General features: G+C 39.5%; 1 protein-coding gene across 1 annotated transcript; it reads left to right on the forward strand.

Annotated features, from left to right (window-relative positions):
* Positions 1 to 4,949: 4,949 nt before the first annotated feature.
* Positions 4,950 to 15,766, forward strand: LOC139121446 (uncharacterized). The gene is made up of 6 exons (XM_070686313.1): positions 4,950 to 5,359; positions 7,991 to 8,105; positions 9,937 to 10,110; positions 11,797 to 12,520; positions 14,387 to 14,695; positions 15,509 to 15,766. The coding sequence occupies exons 1-6, from the start codon at positions 5,033 to 5,035 to the stop codon at positions 15,528 to 15,530; spliced, it is 1,671 nt and encodes a 556-aa protein (XP_070542414.1). The 5' UTR covers positions 4,950 to 5,032; the 3' UTR covers positions 15,531 to 15,766.
* The last annotated feature ends 4,640 nt before the right edge of the window (positions 15,767 to 20,406 follow it).

Raw genomic sequence — 20,406 nt, forward strand, 5'->3', positions numbered from 1 at the left:
CGTCTTTACTTTGCTGTGATCGATATGTCAGGTGACGACAGTTACGTCTAAGTGTCCCTTTTGGTGTTTGCACAATGTACGAACGCGGGGTGCCCGCTGCACGAACAACAGTAGCGGGTATATTATCTCCCTTTACATACACTTTGTCTCCTGGTGATAAGCTCTTACGCTCCTGGACGCGATGACGAATGTCGAAGTTGCGTTTCTGACGGTTTCTCATCGACGACTCCTTTGCTCGTAATGCATCTTTATTGGGGAGGTATGGTTTCAATCTCTCAGGTAGGATTGGTACAGTGCTACGTATTCTCCTGTTGAACAACAGCTCTGCTGGTGAATATCCGTTTTCCAGTGGTGTCGAGCGATATGCCAATAAAGCCTTAGACGGATCATCCACTGTTTTCAGCAACTTCTTGACTGTTTGTACAGCTCTTTCGATTGCTCCATTTGACTGAGGGTAGTGTGGGCTACTGGTTACGTGTGCAAAGTCATAGTCTATTGCGAATTGCTGGAACTCTTCTGAGGCATACTGTGGGCCATTGTCTGACATTACAGTTTCTGGTACACCGTGGCGTGCGAAGATAGATTTCATACATCTGATGACTGTGAATGAAGACATAGAGTTGAGTTTTGACAGCTCCACATAACGAGAATAATAGTCCACAAGTGCGAGGTAAGTTGAGCCATTAAACTCAAGAAGATCAGTGGCGACTCTTTGCCATGGACGTTGTGGGAATTCAGTAGGAATTAATGGTTCAGCTCGATCTTTCTGACTTCTCATACATGTATCACAGGTTTTCACCAAGTCGATGATTTCGCGACTGAGTCCTGGCCACCATATTGCAGATTTTGCACGAGCACGACATTTTGATATGCCCTGATGACCTTCGTGAATTCTTTGTAGTAATTCACCTTGCATCTCCTTTGGAATTACTAGTCTACTTCCTTTCACAAGCAGTCCATCATGAGTGGTTAATTCTCCTCTGACATGCCAATATGGTTTCGCGATTGGGGCCAGTTTTGACCATTCTGGCCATCCAGCTTTGATGTAGAGTGTGATCAGCTGACAAGCTGGGTCGTTTGATTGACATTTGCGGATTTGTTCAATGCGCGATGATGATGCTGGTATTCCTTGGTATACAGCATTTACATAAGCTGCAGTCTCCTCTTGGAGTGCAAGATCCTCTGTTGATGGTAATGATTTGATCGGCGCACGAGAGAGAGCATCGGCTGTTGTCATATTGCCACCTGGTACATGTGATATTGTGTATGAATATCTCATCAATCTGAGGCGGAAACGTTGGACTCTGGGAGGTAAGTCTTCCAAGTTCTTCGTCCCAAGCAAGGGTACGAGTGGTTTGTGATCAGTTTCAATATGAAAGGGTAGTCCTAGTAGGTAGTTGTTGAAGCGTTGACATGCCCATGTAATAGCCAGTGCTTCTTTCTCTATTTGTGCGTACCTTTGTTCTGTGCTGGACATAGCTCGTGACGCATAAGCTACAGGTCTCCAATGTCCGTCAGTCTGTTTTTGTGCCAAAACTGCACCTAGGCCAAATGCTGACGCATCTGCAGAGAGTAACGTCTCAGACTGTAGGTTGTACATGGTGAGTACCGGTGTTGAACTAAGCAATGATTTCACTTTGAAGAATGCTTCGTCTTGCGCATCAGACCAGTGCCATGCATTTTTCTTTGATAAGAGGTCTCTGAGGGGCTTGGTAGTCTCTGCCAAGTCGAGTGTGAATTTGCTCAGTTGGTTTGCCATTCCCAGGAATCTTCTCAATTCAGTGATGTTGTTAGGTTTATCCATTTCGATGATTGCCTTAACTTTGAGGGGGTCAGCACTGATACCATTTTCACCGATGATATGACCAACAAATCTCACTGAACGAACTGAAAACACACATTTGTCTGGATTTAAAGTTAGACCAGATTTCTCTAATCTGCGCAGAACATCCATCAGACGTTTGTCATGTTGCATCTGATTTTCTCCAAAGATAAGGATATCATCCATTTCACATACTACTCCTTCTAAACCTTCGAGGATTCGTTGCATGCGTTTCTGGAAATGTTCCGGCGCTGATGAGATACCGAAAGGTAACCTGCGGAATGCAAATCTTCCGAAGGGAGTCATGAAAGTTGTGAGTAACTGTGATTTCTCGTCTAGATCGATTTGCCAGAACCCACTGTTTGCATCAAGTTTCGAAAATACCTTGGCTCCCTGTAACTGTGCCAAAGTTTGGTCGACTGAAGGTATGGGATGAAGTTCCCGGTGTACTGCTTCGTTGAGTCTTTGTAGGTCAACACATATGCGAACACGTTCTGAGTTTGCTTTCGGAACGACAACCATGCCTGCACACCAGTCAGTTGGCTGATCAATTGGCTTGATTACCCCAAGGTTTTGCATTCGTGTCAGTTCATCCTTGACCTTTGACATGAGCGGTTGCGGAACTTGTCTGGGTGTAGTAATTGCGTACGGCCTCACATCATCTTTGAGGTTGATTTCATATTTACCCTCAAGTTTGCCCAGTCCAGTGAATAGCTGTGGAAATAGCTTTTTGTATTTCATGAGTTTATCTTGTTGCTCAGAGATACTGCTGAGATTAGCTCTGGACAAAATGTGTAGTGCTTCGATAGCTGGTCTACCAAGTAATGCTTGACTAAGGTGTTTCACAACATAAATGGTTTGACGTGATTGGGCAGTGTGTTTACGGCCACTACGGTTTGAATTCAAGTGCAGTACTCCTTGAATTTTGCCGATAGTCTCCAGCTTGGTTTGTCCTGGTCCATAAAGTACTCTATCTGTGGGCTGGAGTTTTGATCGGTCAAACATCTCTGTGAATGTTTTCTCCGGTATTGCTGTCACATCTGCACCCGTGTCAATCTTGAAGTGTACATTGGCACTGCAGAGTCTTAGATCCACCATCCACGGTTTGCCTTCAGTGGATTTGACTTCACCCAAAAATTCTGAGTCAAACTCAGCTTCTTGTAGAACGTTCATTTGTTTGGGTCGGCTTTGACTGCCTCTGGACCTGCAAACTTTTGCAAAGTGACCAACCTTTGAGCATGCGTTGCACGTGGCGCTCTTCGCTGGACAGTTCACTCTGTTGTGGTTTGGTTGGTTTCCACACCATGAACATCTAGAGTCGGAACTGTATTTGTTGTTCTGCTGACTGCTCGATCTTCCCATGGTGCCCTTATTACTGGTGCTTTTGAATTTTTGATGAAATTCGTTTCCCTTCATTTGTTGACTGCGTCGTTGGTTTCGTCGTTTGCCCGACTTGACTGCATCCATATTGTCGTTGCTGACGCTGGTTGGGTTTCGAATGGCATGCTGTTGGCTTTTCACAGCCTCACTTTGACGTGCTTGGTCGACTGCTTTCACTAAAGTCAAATCAGCATCCATTTGCAATTTCTCTGAAAGTTTCTCGTCACGCAGTCCTACAACTATTCTATCACGGATCATTTCTTCTCGTAAGGCGCCGTATTTGCAATGCTCGGCCAGTCCGTACAGTGCAGTGATGAAGCTATCCACTGATTCGCCTGGTTCTTGTTTACGGTTGTTGAATTTTGCCCGTTCAAATATGACATTTCGGCGGACGATAAAGTAATCTTCGAACTTACTTTTAACAGTTTGAAGGTTTTTGAGTTCCTCATCTGTCAGTCCAAAAGACGGCAGAATTTCATCCGCTTTGCTTCCCATCGTATACAGGAGGGTGTTTACTTTGAGTGACCCATCCTTTGTTGACAGCCCTGATGCAATGCTGAAGCGGTCGAATCGTTGAATCCATTTCGGCCATTCACTTGGCTTCGAAAAGTCGAATTTGTCTGGTGCCTGGACTTGGAACGCTGCCATGATTCTTTCAAAATCCCACTTCTGACACCATGTTTGATTATTGGCAGCAATGACACGACGAGGAACTAACGTGAACACATGAACTTTATTTGCAAGCTGGCCATGCCATGCTTGTCAACACCAGAACGAGGCTTACAGCCAAAACCTTTGCCATAGAGGGCGATATCACTACAGTTCCGATGAGCATGACTTCTTTTGAAAGTATAAAACGATCTGAGATACGACAGAACGGCAGAAATTCAGAAAAGCTGCTTGAGGCTACTATTGTATTCAGTTTGTCGGTACAGAAAGTAGAATACACAAAGTTACATATGTCTGATTAAATAGCAGCATGTAGGCATATATCGTTGATGCTGTATCAAAATTTCTGGAAATATTTCACTTGTGAATATGGCCCCTGGATTAGACGAAAACATGAAACAAGTCGTACAAGAATGATAGAAAGGGTCTTGCTGACAATATAGCACATGCCCGTGAGAAAAAGCGCGACTGTCACAAATATAAGAAACAAATGCTAGCCCATGAAGTACTATTCCAATGGCTGGATGAATGAGATCTGTGGGACCTCATTTACATCACAATTTTCACAAAATAAATTTTTCAGTGTTTCAGAATGCTTAAAATATATTTTAACTCATAGAACAAGGTCCATTTTTGAACGAGTTCAATTTTCGAGACCTTATCTGTGTAATACGTTTTTTCTCCAATATAACCCCTTGATATCAAATAGACCTATGGCCCGGACCAAATAAGGCAATATCTACAAACCGGGTTACGAAACCCAAAATGTACATTGGGGATTCTGATACTTTCGTGACGGTATTCTAGTGTTATCTGTGACCTAGTGTCGGATTTAAAAAGTATTCCAAGCGAATCTTTCGTAATTTGCAACCACAGTTTGCAATGCAATAACAGCTGAATGAATGAATGAATGAATGAATGAATGAATGAATGAATGAATGAATGAAACTACAACAACCATCTTTAGCAATAGGAAGCCAATGGTTTAATTTACATATGTGTCACGATTTGACTGAGTCAGGTGCGTGTTCTGTATGCAAACTACCTTCTGTTCTCGTGTACGAACCACTTTAGACTGCAGAGAGTTTTCGTCCTTCGTTCGGTACAAGTGGGAGCCATTCTATCGCTGTTCCCAAGTTTCATTCAAAATTGTCAGTCGTCATGATGCGACTAGCGTTCGTCATCTTTGCCCTGCCCATCCTCTCCGCCAATGGTCTGCAGGAAGCCTCGCCGAACACAAATGCGCTGCTCGACAAGATGTCGAATTTCTTCAACGAGGTCAACGCCATTCACATGGTTCTCCAGGGCCTCCGTCACACCGTAGACGCCCGCTACAGCGAGACTATGACCTCTGGGATTCTTCTGAAGATAGACGAACTCCAGCGGGAAATCGACACAGTCGAAAACAGGTTGGATTTGCTCACCAACGTGCCGGATCTGGTCGGCGTGAAGCCACTTTTGCAGCAAACTCTGGAATTTGCACGCAAGGTGAGTTCACTCTCTGACTCTGTTACAAATTTGTACCTTGATGAAAATTGGAATGAAAGCATAGATTATTTGAGTGTCATATTTTATTGCGTATTTTCAAACAAAATGCACTGTTTTGCGGCTCCTGCAGCAATTTTAGTAATTTCATACTTGTAAGAAAGTGCCTGTTGAGAATTACAGGTGAATGCAAATTTTCTGAAAAGAGGCGACTGGTCATTGCATTGATTTTATTTGAAACCACTCCATGGTGAAGCGAGTATAGTAAGGATTTCCGTTCCTCTTCAAACCAGATACATAAAATAAAAAAAAAATGTTGAGTCCAACCTTCACTTCGGCAAAATTCGTTTAGACACCACCCCCACCCCTGGAAATCACTTTAATCGCGGACTTTCCTTGGAAGAAGTGCCTCAAATACCACTTACGGAGGGCTTTACAGTTAGAGTTAGTTTTAGGGTTAGCATTCTTAAAAGTGTTGTATATCCTACCTAAGAAAAAAAATTCTCTTCTTGAAACGGAAAAACTGTCGCACTGGACGTAAACGCACTTTAGGGGAGCGGGGGGAAAATTGCGTCAAGGGCGAAGTTGTTACCTTGTTTCGCTGTCGAAATATGAATATCTGGAGATGATGAAATCATCATCATCAATATTCATGTCCCTCGAATCGCGCACTGCATATTGCCAGGAGGCGGAGACCACAGATAGTAATTAGTATGAATATTAATTAACAGCTTACAGTCCGATGGCTGTCGCCTGCCAAGCAGGCTTCTGCCAATGACAAATTGTAGCTTTCTATTCTAAGGAGGGTTTGTATTAGTAGCGTTAATGATTTTGTTTTATTAAATTCGATTCAAATACGTTATTGTCCACAAATACATGTAGAAATTTGCCTTCAGGCTCATCAAAAACATTAAAGTAGAACAAATGGCGAGAGCATTCTATAAAATGAGACGCTATTATACAGTGAAAAGGTTACAAACACACACATACAACATGGATAAAAATTGAAACTCTTGCATATAGCTAAAAACCGACTGGAAGTTTGAACAAGTACATCGAGTTTGAGTTTAAAATTTAAACTGCTGATGGAAGAAATTATTTATTGAAGATGTTTTTCCAAATTTGCACGAGGGACCCGAAAACGTCTCCCTGACGGGAGCTTCTGGAAGTAACCATGAAGAGGGGTGATCAGAATTATTGACAATGTTGTGCGCTTTCCTTTTCACTGCCAGATGGTAAAGGTTTACAAGAGAATTTTGACGACGGCCAATTTTTTTCGATTTATGCGATCCTCACAATACGAGAAAGCTTACCTCCGTTTCTGACAATCAAATTACCATACCATAAAATGATATTATGTACACCATTTACAAAACATTTTGACTAACATTGAACGATATGAGTTTCTGAGAAGATATAAGGTTTGTTTTAACTTTTTCGCTATATAGTAAGTATTTCCATCAAGAAATGACCTGGGTATTTTAAACACGAAACGACTTCAACAGATTCATTATCAATTGTGACTAAAATCAGGGCAAACTTTGCGACCGTTACAAACTCTTTTGTTTTACCAATATTCATATCTAAAACCCTATCTAAATTTCAAAATAATGAAAATATCCGGCACGAGAATCTTTCTTTTTTACATGTAACCCAGCAAGGTCAATGTCATCAGCAAATTTGTAAACAAACAAGACATTGCGGTGTTGCACCTGTGATCTGTGTAAATAGAAAATAAACTAGGTGATAACACGCAGCCTTGTGGAACACCATCATTCAGTATAATTTCATCTGATATGTGGCCATTTACTCACACTCGTTGTGGTCTTTCTCTGAGAAAGTCACCGATCCAAAGAATTATGTGAGCATCAACGTTCATATTGATAATATTTTCAGCATCTTCTGTTTACAGTAGCGTTTCTTTAGTTAATCTCTGTTCACAAAAAAAAATCATAGATAAGATAATAGCTGTAATTGACGAGCAACAAACAGATACTGAATGATCTGTCATTGTTTTTTCATAAGTTGCATTTACAAACTTACAATGTAAATGGTTTTGCTAAAAATCATGGGATGATTATAAGTAACACAACTGCTAGAGTTTCCAAAAAAGTACATCATAGAAGCTGTCCCTGCGTCAAGACGAGACTCATTGCAGAAATTATAGGCTCATCTTACTTAGGTTTTGTATGTAAAGGCTCTTCGAATGATAATATGTTAGAGATCAAAACTGACCGAAGCTGATGTATGTTCACTCTAAGATAATACTCTCGTTATTTAAGGTAGTTCGCGCCTTGACATTGAAAAACTATTTTGTAAACGATTGTCATAAATTTAAACCCTTGCTTTTCGAAATCATGAAGAAAAAATCAGGAGTCACTGTGCAAAATTTGGTACTAGAGAACCAAATATTACCCAATACCTACCGATACTTACAATTCAAAGTGGCCACCATCCCTGTCGATTTTCATAAAACAAGCCGATAAACTTTTACTCCATGAACTTCAAAATGAGCCCTCGCAATATCTCTCCGAGACAAGCGTTCTACCATAAGCAAATGTCTGTGTCTCTGTTATACTCTCTCTCTCTCTCTCTCTCTCTCTCTCTCTCTCTCTCTCTCTCTCTCTCCCCCAGGTTTCTACGATTAAAACGAAGGAGAATGCCAAAGTAACTTCGTGGACGCGAAGTAACAACAGAATCCCAGTTGTTCTCAACCAGTTGGAGAGTATCGAATACCAATTGCTCATGGGTGAGTTAAATTACTTGGAAAGCTGTTCCCCGAAAAAAAGTTTTAAAGCTGTAGGATTCCCTTAGAACAACTAAATTCTAATTAGAAATAGTGGAGATCGCTCACTGTTGACTATTAAAGGACAAAGTTATCTAACAATCATCCAACAGGAACATTTCTAGAAATCAAAAGGGCCGCCATTTCGAGCAATTTTTACCGGAAATGGAATTTAAGCACCTGGGAAAAATGATTTTTAGATTAGATCGTATTTTGCTCAGAATAACTTTTTTGCAAATATTCATTCAACTTTAATTTGTTGACCCAAGATTAAAAGATTGTTGGGTTCGCCTTTTAGCTTGTTAAGCAGTCGTAAGTTGAGTGATAAAGAAGTGTTAATTTATGCAAATTATGCAAATTATGCAAATCACCCGATTTCCTGGCTTCTCTTTTCTCCCAATTTCAAGATTTCCAAAGAATTTAACTCCACTCTGGCTGCACGTGGCTGCAAAGTATATATAATCCCTAATTAGGAAAGTTCATTAAATATGCAAATTAGGAATTGACTGAAATGTTCTCATTTAATATGCAAATTAGGAATTCGCTATAGTTAAAATGTTAAATGACTTTCAATAACGTCGTATCATTATATCTTTAATGTACATAGCAAGTTTCGTCAACGTTGGTCTAGTCAATATAGATCAATATCCCTGATTATGAAAGTTCATTAAATATGCAAATAAGGAATTTGCTGAATTAAAAATGCTTAATGACTTTCGACAATGTTATATCATAGCATCTTTAATTGACATTGCAAGTTTCATCGATTTTGGTAGTGTTAATTCAAATATATATCCCTAATTTTAAAAGTTCATTAAATATGCAAATTAGGACTTGGATGAAGTTAAATTGCTTAACGACTTTCAAGAATTGTGTATCATAGTATCTTCAATATATGTAGCAAGTTTCATCAACTTTGGTCGAGTCAATTTAGATATATATCGCAAATTAGGAAAGTTAATAAAATATGCAAATTAGGAATTGGTTGAAGTAAAAATGCTTAATAACTATCAATAATGTTAAATAATAGTATCTTTAATATGCATACCAAGTTTCGTTAAATATGCAAATAAGCAATTATCTTTCATGTTGCCCCTTAATAGTTTTCACAGCTGATATATCTTGATGTGATCAACATTTGTAGCAAATCTCATCAAATTGTGTGCAGTCGTTCTCAATGTATATCCGTTTTTTCTAAAATCATTAATTATGCAAATGAGCAAAAAGTAGCAAGCCACACCCACCAAAAACTAATCAGTTCTTGCCATTTGCAAACTGAATCTACGTACCAGATTTGATTCTGATGTGATAGCAGTTGTTGAGATATCGAGCCCACAGACAGACAGACAGCCAGGCACACAGAGAGACAAACATCGCTGCGACATTAGCTCACGTGTGTGAACACGTGAGCTAAAAATTAAATAGTCTGGTTTTTTTCTACATATACTCTTGTTTCAAGTGAAATATTAAATTTCAAAAAATACTGTTAAATACAATGTTATCATTAATATCAAAATTGACGTTTGTTAACCGAAATAAACGCCCCTTCATCCTTCGAGTAAACTATTGCTACCTCTACTTTTTGAAAGTATATGGTATGAAGGTGTTTCCTTTGCCATCTTAGATGAGAAATATTTCTTTGAAAAAACTGGTGGCAACGTGCACCTCCACCTTAACAATGATGTTTCGGTGTCTGGCTATTCCGTTACTATGGAAATATCGTACTTGCATTTTCAGAGCGTATTCTCATTTATTTTAGTCCTGATAATTATTTGTTATGGTTCTTTTCATTCAGATATGCGCACACTTACGTCAGCGAGGCGATGCATGAAACTGGACGGCAATTTGCAGCGTTTGGAGACCGAAGCAAAGAGACGTTTAGAGACCAACCAAGCCATGCTTCCGTCACCGCCCGCTCCATCACTAAAGGATTTGAAATATCAGCTCGAGAATAGTCAAAACTATGAAGGTTAGTGTTCAAATGAGACCATTGTCTGCTCTATCATACTCCTTATGATGCTCTCTCAGATCTTGTGTAGGTATCTGCGGGAACATGTCCAATGACGCGAGACATAGGTGCATATTTTTCGTAGTCTGTCCCACGTTGATAGCAGCCGACCAAAGTATACTATAGTGTAAAGGCGCACTCTCAATATATTTTCTTTACTACCCGAATTCGTCGATAGATTTTACTGTAACCCTTTCACCACAACTATTTGTCTCGAAACCTGCAAACCCAGGGGACCTGTTTACAGGCGATCGGACATGAACAGGTTAAAGCTATGCTGCTGATATGCGAGTAGATGCTCTAGTTTCCGTGCTACAAGGCACAGCGCTGTACGAGAACTTGCACTATCAAGATGCTATAATGCTATGGCAGGACGGTGTCATTTTGCAAATGGCGCATATCGCCCTCAGGTGTGGCGATACAACGAATGTGGAAGGGTATCTTGAACTGCTATTTGACTACGACCAACCTGTAAATCCAAACGGTAAATTCTGTGAATTTTACAAAATCACCAAAAAACATGTTTCGAAAGCTAACGTACCGATTTTACATAACCTTGACCTTGCAACTTTTTCACCTCAATCTCTCCTTCTCTGTATTTGTTTTACACTTAGCGGCATACCTCATAGACACTTTCATGTTTTTTATATTTTTTCTCCATTATAGAGGTCCCAACCCCCAATAAAGTATATATTTTCTGAAAGCCCTGATATTTTGAAATCCGACCGTGCACAGTACACGGTCATTATGTGTATAATAGTCACGCGACAAGCGTTTTGCTTTTTTATATATATTTGTTTTGACCCGCCTGTTAGATATAAGTTTTACATTCTTATGAATTCAAAACAGGATTATTTGTTAAATCAACTCAGTAGATTCATTTACTTTGCTTTTCACAAAAGAGAAAAACTCTTGAGTGCATAAATAACTTTTTGCTGACATGCCTGTTTTTGCAACCAAGCATGGCGAGTATTGTATGTACTTTGATGTATCTAAGGGCCTATGGCCTTCTATACTGAAATAAACATTACATCAAGCGTTTTGCTGAACGTTCCAAAAATCTGTTTTCTTCCCTCTAGCGAACATGCTGCAGGACTTCCGGTTGGAATCGGTGTATTGAAAAGCCTTCATAATATCCTTCAAATATGTGTCTGAAATTTTCTGTATATGCAGTTTTTTGTTCTGTACTATTGAAGGTGTTAGACAAGGGTGCTTTTCAAGGAATTGTAATTGTCTTGCCATATAATTTGAATGGAGATTCGGAGAAAAAATAGCAGACATTGATTTAAAGGATATTGCTAAGGCTTTTCCATGCATAAATTTCAACCGGAAATCTTGCAGAGTGTTACACTATAGGGAGGAAAAACCGATTTTTGGAAGGTTCAGGAAAACGCTTGTCACGTGACTATTATGCAAATAATGACCGTGTAGTATGCACGGTCGAATTTCCTGATATCAGGGCTTTCAGAAAATATATACTTTATTAGGGTTTGGGACTTCTATAAATGAGAAAAAAATAAAAATCTGAAAGTGTGTATAAGATACTGTCGCTACCTTAAAGCTCTCACAAAGAGTAAATAGACTAACCTTCCATTAGTATTCTAAAATTTTGGCTTCATTTCCTCCCCTCCTCCCTCCGTCCCATAGAGCTAATGGATCTACAGATTCCAGAAGAGTTGCTTGATTACGTAAATGATACACAAGGAATACTCGACCAAGTTTTCTGTTATAGATCCGGAAAAGTTCGAAAGAGGACGAGGAGGAATGTCGTGACAGGAGTGCCGGGACATGGAACAAGTCCATTCGGGAAATTTCGCCAACTGATTGGGAGTCTCCGACGAAGGAACGATTGCTCAACTATTGGGCATTCCCTGCAAAGGGCCGTTTGTGAAACATTGGAATCCGGAAACCTCAACGGGGCTGAAGAGAAAGAATTTAAAAGGGTAGTTCAGCAGATACAGAGTGGCAGAACCACTGGCATTGTCGTATCTTCAAAGCGAATGCAAAGCGCGGTGAAAAACTTCCTGAGCAGGTTGAATAAGGAGGAATCTTTTGCTGTCAAGACCAAGGATGACCTTCCCAATCAACTGCACACGATTCGGCGGGGCGATTGTTCAGTGTGGTCGGACCCTATAGATAGGGCCATCTGTGAAACTCGACGCGAGGAAGACTTGGATGCGAACGAGGAGGCTGAACTGAGAGTAGCGGCGAAAAAGATTCAGAGTGGAAGCTCGAGTATTTCAGTTTCGTCGAAGCGACTGGAAGAAGCCGTAAAGACCTTCCTTGACAATTGGGATCACGATATCAAGGTGTCTCTTGAGGATAGACGAGATGTCAGCACTGGCGTTACCCAGGACCGTCTTGTAGGGTGGTAAGCCAAACTTACAACTCCATTAACTGTAGCTGTTTACTTTTTCCATTATTTTTGAAGTGTGTTTGCAATCTGTTTTATTCTCAAAATCATGTCAAAATACCCTGTTTTCAGCTTGTCAGAACAACGTGCATGAGAGCACTGTCCAGTACCTGACCAGAATTTATCCGTCCACAACAACATACAACGGCAAATGTTAAGGTGGCGATTGATAAAAGTTAAACATGTATGTCTATCGTAATCTACATCGTATAATTTAAATGTTCTAGCTACGATGGTGAGGTACATCGAGTTTTCGTCACGAAATACATTGTTTGTAAACAAGAAACTCGCACAGGCGCAGTTCCGACGACCGTTTCCCTTTAAGGTGGCGGTAAAGGCTAGAGCGTCAGTTATAAACTTCAATAAAACTATTAAAATATAAAAGTAGTCAACATTCTCTGTGGAATAAAAAAAACTATACATTTGGGGTCAAAGGCATTGCAGAGTTATAGCCTGTTGAAACTTCTGAAAAACTGACCAAATAAGAGGAAGTTGGGGAGTCCTTAGTGTATTAACTATGGTAGAGGTCCCCTAGCTTTTAAAAAATGTTTGAAAAAGGAAAGTCACTTTTTTGCTGTTTTTCAGGAAAGTTTGACAAGGCAGTGCTTGCATTCAGAATGCGTGACTGCTATTATAAATGCATTTTTAGATTCTTTGAGTGTCAAAGAGGTGTCAAAAGTGAGATTAACCCCAAAAAACTGCTCTGTGACTTCAAAAGAGGGGTGCAAATAGGGCTTGTTTTCAACATTTTTGACAGAATAACAGTTTTCCTACATAATTTGTTAATCCTACCTTTGAAATGAGATATGGACATGGAATTTTTACAGCCTATTAACAAGGTTACAGACAAGATGACTACGGCACAATTTTCCTGTATTTGAAGTACTTTTTGAAAAATCACATTTTGAAATTTGAACGAATTTTTTAATAATTTTTGATATGTAAACCCATGTAAAATCAAAAAACAAATTTTATTTACAAATCCTGCCGTACACATCTTACAATTAATAGTGTCAATATATTTATAACTAATTTGGTAGTATTAAGTACTATCCAATTATTATTAAATTCAAATATGTAAAACAATATGAAAATTAAATTTTAATATTTACTGGTGTCATAATTCAAAACCATGGCTGCAAATATACAATTTTTATATTCTCTACAGAAAATATTAAGTAAGGGAATTCTCCTGAAAATTTGAACTTAATGTCTTGATTCTGACACTTGAAACTTGACATTAACTCTGAGAAAAGAATTGGTGCAAAAATAGCCTTTACCGCTAAAAGTCAAAACAATGTATCAAGGCCATCCCAACCACCAATTATAGCATATCGTCGCAACACAAGGGATTGAGATTTATTTGTTCACATCGACTCAAAAGGTTAAACAAAAAAGTTGAGTTTATGAAATGTAGATCGTTCAGGGGCTGTAACGTCTCATCAATGTTGCGGTGCTACGACATCGTTTGCTATGTCTCAAACATTATGATCAAGCAACTAAGTTCTCGCTTAACAGATGCTTTCAGTTCGGCTCGCGTTCTGTTGGTACGGCTGATGTGAGGTTATGAACCACGACAGGGAGAAACTATACGTATTTCCAAAGTAGTTGTATGCACTGTCTGTATCCACTTTATTTTGACTCCGGGGTTGTTTGTAACTTTTGAAAATAAATTTGATTTTATCGAATATAGACTGCCAACTTCATTGTTATCAAATGCATGTAGGAGCAGAGGATATTTATTTTTTTCTTTGACGTAAACACCACCATTGATATCTATAGTAGTACTGGCTGAATTCGACCAAGTTTACTTTTGTCTTGCAGGTACGATGATTTGCGAAACAGGCCAAGGAGAGAGGCTGCCGAGGTGTGCTTTTCACTGTCAGCGTATTTGAAAAACAGCAACCTGTACCAGGTCCCAGACGACGTTTTTGACGACATAGAGGATGCCCTAGGACAACTCGAATCGCCTCCTGTCGTTGTGTTCCCGGTTATTCCAAACAGAGATAATTTCGTTGACGCCAAGCTGCTGCCGTGGACTTTAGGGCGAACAAACAAGGATATACAGGAGTTGAAGTCCACCCTTGCCTCGAACGTGAAGTTCGACCGCAACCTGCTTGCTGAATGTAAATCGTAAGTAAACCATCGACCGATCCGACCGGTCGGAACTTTTGAAATTTCCAACCAAAAATGTTGTCGGTAGAACAGTAAACTTATCGATCACAAAGCCTGGTAAATTTGCAGTTGCAAAATTGAAGTTTAACATACAATTATTCTCGTGGTAAATAATTTCCCTCCTTGCCAACAAGTCGGACAGAACAAATGACTGTATCGTCAACAGTGCAGAATGGTTTCCAGCTTTGTGGTAAAATGTTAATAGCCTCTTGGCAGAACAGATTTTTGGTGACGTTTGATTTTCCCAGTTGTAGTTGACTTACATCAACTGTTTCAGTAACTTTCAAATCCTCTACTATTCTTAATTAGGACATCTTATTTTCTACAAAGGGTAAAACTAAAGAGTCGGCAGATTTGGGAGCTTGGTTCCCAGAAAGGATATTTTAACATCTTAACATACCAACCATAAATTGAACTGGCATTATATGTTGGCGCTCACGCAATGATACAACTCAAGTATGAAACCACAAGTTACAGTCATTGTACCAATTGAAGACAACGATGAAAAATGACTGATTTCTGAACTGCCTTATTTTATGTATTTTTATTATTTATTCAAGAGGATTGCCGAAGCATTCTTCTTTTTGCAAGGTGTTGATCAATACAACGGTGACCCTTTCAAAAAGTAAAACTCACATTCAAATGTCGAGCGTTAAAACGACAATTGACTTGCCACATTTTTAGGAAGGATGTTCATATGAAAGCTGTGCCCCGCACACCCCTTTGCATTCGTTTGCATCTCTGTTTCGTACTTTTAACTTTTCATTTCAGGCCCACTGACTGGGAAGACTGAGAGTGTAGAGGGTATGATCGACAAAAGTCGCCACAACCATAGACAGTGCTTCGCTCTGCTCCGCTGTCTATGCCGCAACACAACAGAAAGAATACTCAGTCTTGTGGACAAATAATCATTTTATTTTTTATTCCTTTCTCAATTAAAGTGAAATTGAGATCACTAAATCATTTGCGAATTTGTCTGATGTATGAACCAATCAGCTTTAGATGATTAAATCACCTTGGCTAACCCTATATTGGCGTAATCATTTAGCTTTCAGACTTTATGATGCAGTTGACAGCTCAAAGTTTGGTTCTACAAAGTTCTATCAAAGAACTTACACTTACCACTGCAGTATTCGCTGAGCTGAAGACGCAAGACATTGGAAGTTCGCGCCTGAAAATATTTCCGTCATTTCAATGGTTAGGGAAGGGTTAGCGTCAAGGGTTTTGATGCTAGGTTATTTACAAATGGATGTACAAATGATGTACAAATGATGTACAAATGATGCAAATGATGTACAAATGATGTAGGCAAAAGCAAACATGAGGATGTGTATCCTTTCACACCCTTTCACGTGAATGTTCGTGAGCGAACGTTTGTGCTTTTCTCGCTCTCTCTACCTCCCTCTCTCCCCCTCCACTGGGCATGCCCTATCAATCAAAAACATAAGATGAAGCATTTATCCACAAGCCCTGAAGGTCCTGGTCGCGCGACCATGTTCTGCAAGGTTTTATCTCTTCTTGATATGCTAAAGACATTTTGTACGCAGGAGGAGAAAACCTCGCCTGCCATTTTTAAGGATTGTGAGGTTTGACATTTGACATTGTGGAAAATTTAGAAGTTTCAGTTGTTGCTGCGTCGTAACCAGATTAGAAACCGAACATTTTAGAGCGTATGTAAAGACCTCAAAGTGGTTAATTTTCTCCCAACTTTCGGTATTAAATGGCACCTAATATAGCATCAAAACTGTCCCTGTGATACAAAAGCGTCCATTATGCGGTCGATGTTGTCAGACTTGCATTTGACCCCCTATCTTACAGGACATTTAGGATGGGTACCACTTTGAGGTCTTTACCAGCGTACGACACGTGCACTCTTCGCTTCGCGTAACGGGGAAGGAGATGCGCTTGTCAACTTGATAGCATTCACTTATTTTCCCGAGGAATGTTGAAGACCAGGAAAATGAAAATTTAAGTACATTCTTATTAACTGATATTACAAAGTGAAAGTCTGGGATGAAAACGTGTTCCCTTTGGGGTTTGGTATAGACTGGCCCCAGTCGCCTGGCTTTTCTCGTCAGCGGAGATACTAGTAGGGTGGCCAAAGTTAAGCTAAAATGTTGCGACATTATACGCAACTCACGCACACTGAAAGTGAAATTTGATTTTCGTGAAATTTTAAACGCCATTTTTTCTGAAAATAAGTAGCTCAGTTACTGAAAAAATGGATATTTCCAATTAAAATCGATGTATCAGGCAGGTTTCATTAAAAAACTGAAGAAAAAACGATAGAAAAATAGTGTTTTTCCTCTCCAAAAAATGCCACTTTGTACTGACCGGCCACAGCGCTCGAGCGGTCGCCGCTCATGGCACGCACTTCTGAATCCAGTCAATACCTATTTCGCAACGGAACTGCTTTCGGGCCCTGTGCACGCTGTCATAGAACTGTGAAACTTGGCCAGGAAGTGGCAGACCATCCCATTTACATGTAGTGGTGAGTTTTTGTTATATTCTGGGAATTTTAGCCAGCAAACACGAGGTAAAGTGAGTACGGTAAATTCGGTGTAGATCTTTCCCATTTAGATACATATTTTTGCCATAAAACTTGTAGCATGCTCTTTTTAAACATCATTCCAACATTTCTGTGAAATATGACGAAAATCTGTCCACGAGCACAAGTACGAATCATAAAAACAAAATCGTGTTCATTCATAGACCTCAGTACAGTGTGACTCAAGATGGCGGCGGAAGGCAGTCACACTGACACACCATTGACAGCCTGCCTGAGGCTGAAGTTAGGGACAACTATTTCTTACAATTTCATGGCTGAAAATGAACTGCATTAAAAGACAATTGGCAGTTTAAATTGATTTGTTAGAATTGAGTGTTATTAAATAACATTGTGACAAAATTTCATTGTATTGTGAGCTCTAGTTTTTAAGTTATGTGAATTCAAAATTCATAAAACATAAAAATCCATCCATTTTTCGATGGTACGGTGCCGCCGCAATTTTGACTAAGTCAGACAAAATATTTTCAATTTTCAACACTCACAGTTTCAAAATCCAAGACTGTGCATCAGTCAAATCTTGATTTTTCCGTAATATTGGGTAAATCTGTGCACAAGACACATAGTTTAATGATTCCATGTGAAGTAAATAAAAAATTACGGGTTGCCAAACTTGAAGGAATCGGCATTCATTGAAATAATTTTAAAATTTGCCAAAAATTGTCCGCGAAAAAATGGCATTTTTATCGCTTTAAAAATTCATAACTTTTGATTGGATACAGCTATTTGCATAATTTTTTTTTATTTTTCTTCTTTTACCCCATTCTTGCTAAAAATCCATTTAAACTGTGTGTATAAACAAGAGAAAAAAATGGCTTGGCCACCCTAATACTAGCTGTGGCCCGAGGCGTTCACCCCATGATCTACGCAACAGCCTACCATTAGCGCGAAAGTCTGATGTTTAGTTCTTCAATTTATTGTGTTTTGATACTGATACGCCCACGGACTTCAATTGGAGCAGGCCTAGGTTTAGTACTTTGACTCTGAAAAAGAGGCTCCTCTGTATACAGTCAAAAGACGCGAATGAAAGCTTTTATCAAAGCGAGCTCGATCCGCCAACTGAAATTGAAATTGCCATAAACCGTTAGTAACTCCCGATGTACAAATTGTGCAAAACCAATCGTAGACTGATTTAGTCATCAGCTGGCAGGCGATCCCCGGAATTTCCACAAGGAATACCATTGGATGCCTTGAGCAATATTTCGTCTCCTCCGACAATCTTCTTGGGCTTCTTTGGTCTGTCAGGTGACGAAAGAAAATATCTGCTGCGGTAAATGATGTGATTTTCACGGCAAAGTAAGGCAAAGGAAAATCTTACCAGTGCAGAATATATAATGAAAGACTCTGGTTTCATTACAGTGTAGGTTTGGGACCGCTTTTACAACAGAATAAGGATGTAGGACAGTATTTAGCTGCAAAATAGGGCAGAGGACAATGTTACGAGTGCAGAATATGGTGAATTAATATTTTCGTAACAGAATTGGGTGATGTGCTCTACATCTTATATCCTGCGCTGAAAGTCTTGCCCTTCGCCTAATAACGTATAGAAAATACAATGTTTCACCACAGACTTAATTAGGTTTTCTGTTCGGCCTTCGTTGTCCTTCGCCGTCCTTTTAATTTTTGCTGGAATACAACTAAGCTTCTATGTATAGGATAAAGCCCGAGTACGAGGGCTCTTCTGGTATATAAAGTCCAACCCAACGATAAAATGTCGAGGCCTCGAGTACGAGGGTTTTATCCGACTTAAAAACTATCGCCCCTAACTGATATATTTTCGTTTTCAATGTGTTTACGTCAACCGTCCCCTTTGTCAATGTAACATGTTTAGGATATGAATTAAAACTTTTATTTGTGAAATAGCCTTCCAATGTAATGGAACATCCTATAAATGCCCTAGGGCACATTAGTTTATGTTTGTACCACCGAAGATTTTGTGTTGCAGCTGGTTTCCGCTGAGTTACCAAATTTGATTATTAAAACGTACCAGATGTCTACAGAATATGACATGTTCACTTTTGATTGGACAGTACTTTACTACGGCGCTGTCATTCGTTTCTGGAATTTGGTGACCAAGGCTTTACGAGTAAATAAAACACCCTTAATTGAGCACTGTAATTGGTCAATCAACAGTCTAGATAGTTTTTAAATCATAGAAAAAAAATCTGAGAACAAAACTAGTATTGGGTACTTCGATCGATCTATTTAATACATATCACAACGCTCATAGAGACAGAAGCAATGCATAAATAAAGGAAACCATATTCATTATTAGGAGTTCGCTATTTTACATTGAAAATACGGTTAAAGAAGAGCTCCAAAATGAAAACGTTCAAGGTCCGTTGCATATATTAACGATTCCATACAACATTTCACTGCTGCTCTTTAGCCACAGTGGTTTGAACCAATCCCCATTGTTTTCTATGGTCAAGTTGGACTTCTACAGACGAAAATAGGGAGAAAGTGTTAAAATAAACATGACCAGGATGGACAGTACAGAATATCATAAAACTAATTTATACAATAGTTGCTAAACCTGCCCAGTCAAAGATAACTTCAGCACAACACAGATGACCAGATATACAAAACGAAAACGCAGATGGAAGCAATGTACTTCTTTAGCGCCCGTGTTTTATTATACCAGAGCTGATATTGTACCGTTGTTGTATGTCTCTGTATGTTTGTCTGTTCGTAAAGTTCATTTCTAACAATTAATCATCAGACGCGACTTGGCCTGTTGATGTACAAGTAGTGGTACAGAACTCAAAGTAGTTACTTTCTTTCGAAACTGTCGTATGACTGGGGACATCCTCTCTTGAAGGCGTACTCCCACGCCAATTCTGTGCCCCGAATTTTCGCCGCCTATATAATGTACATTTTTTCACCCGTCAAATGCTGTTGGAAGCCCCGGGTATTGATAATTTACATGAAACTGCTCCATCTATCCATAATCTATGAAATAAGTGCGAGATTTTACCGAATAAAAGGTCTGCTTTGCCTTGCCTCTGCCTTGTCACGAACGATTGGCAGAGTTGTAAATTTTTTTATTACAGCCGTGCAATCATCAAAATAAAATATGTAAAATGGACACGGAGACAGGAAA

Source organism: Ptychodera flava, chromosome 21 (genome assembly GCF_041260155.1).
Source record: "Ptychodera flava strain L36383 chromosome 21, AS_Pfla_20210202, whole genome shotgun sequence".
In the NCBI taxonomy this organism is placed as follows: domain Eukaryota; kingdom Metazoa; phylum Hemichordata; class Enteropneusta; family Ptychoderidae; genus Ptychodera; species Ptychodera flava.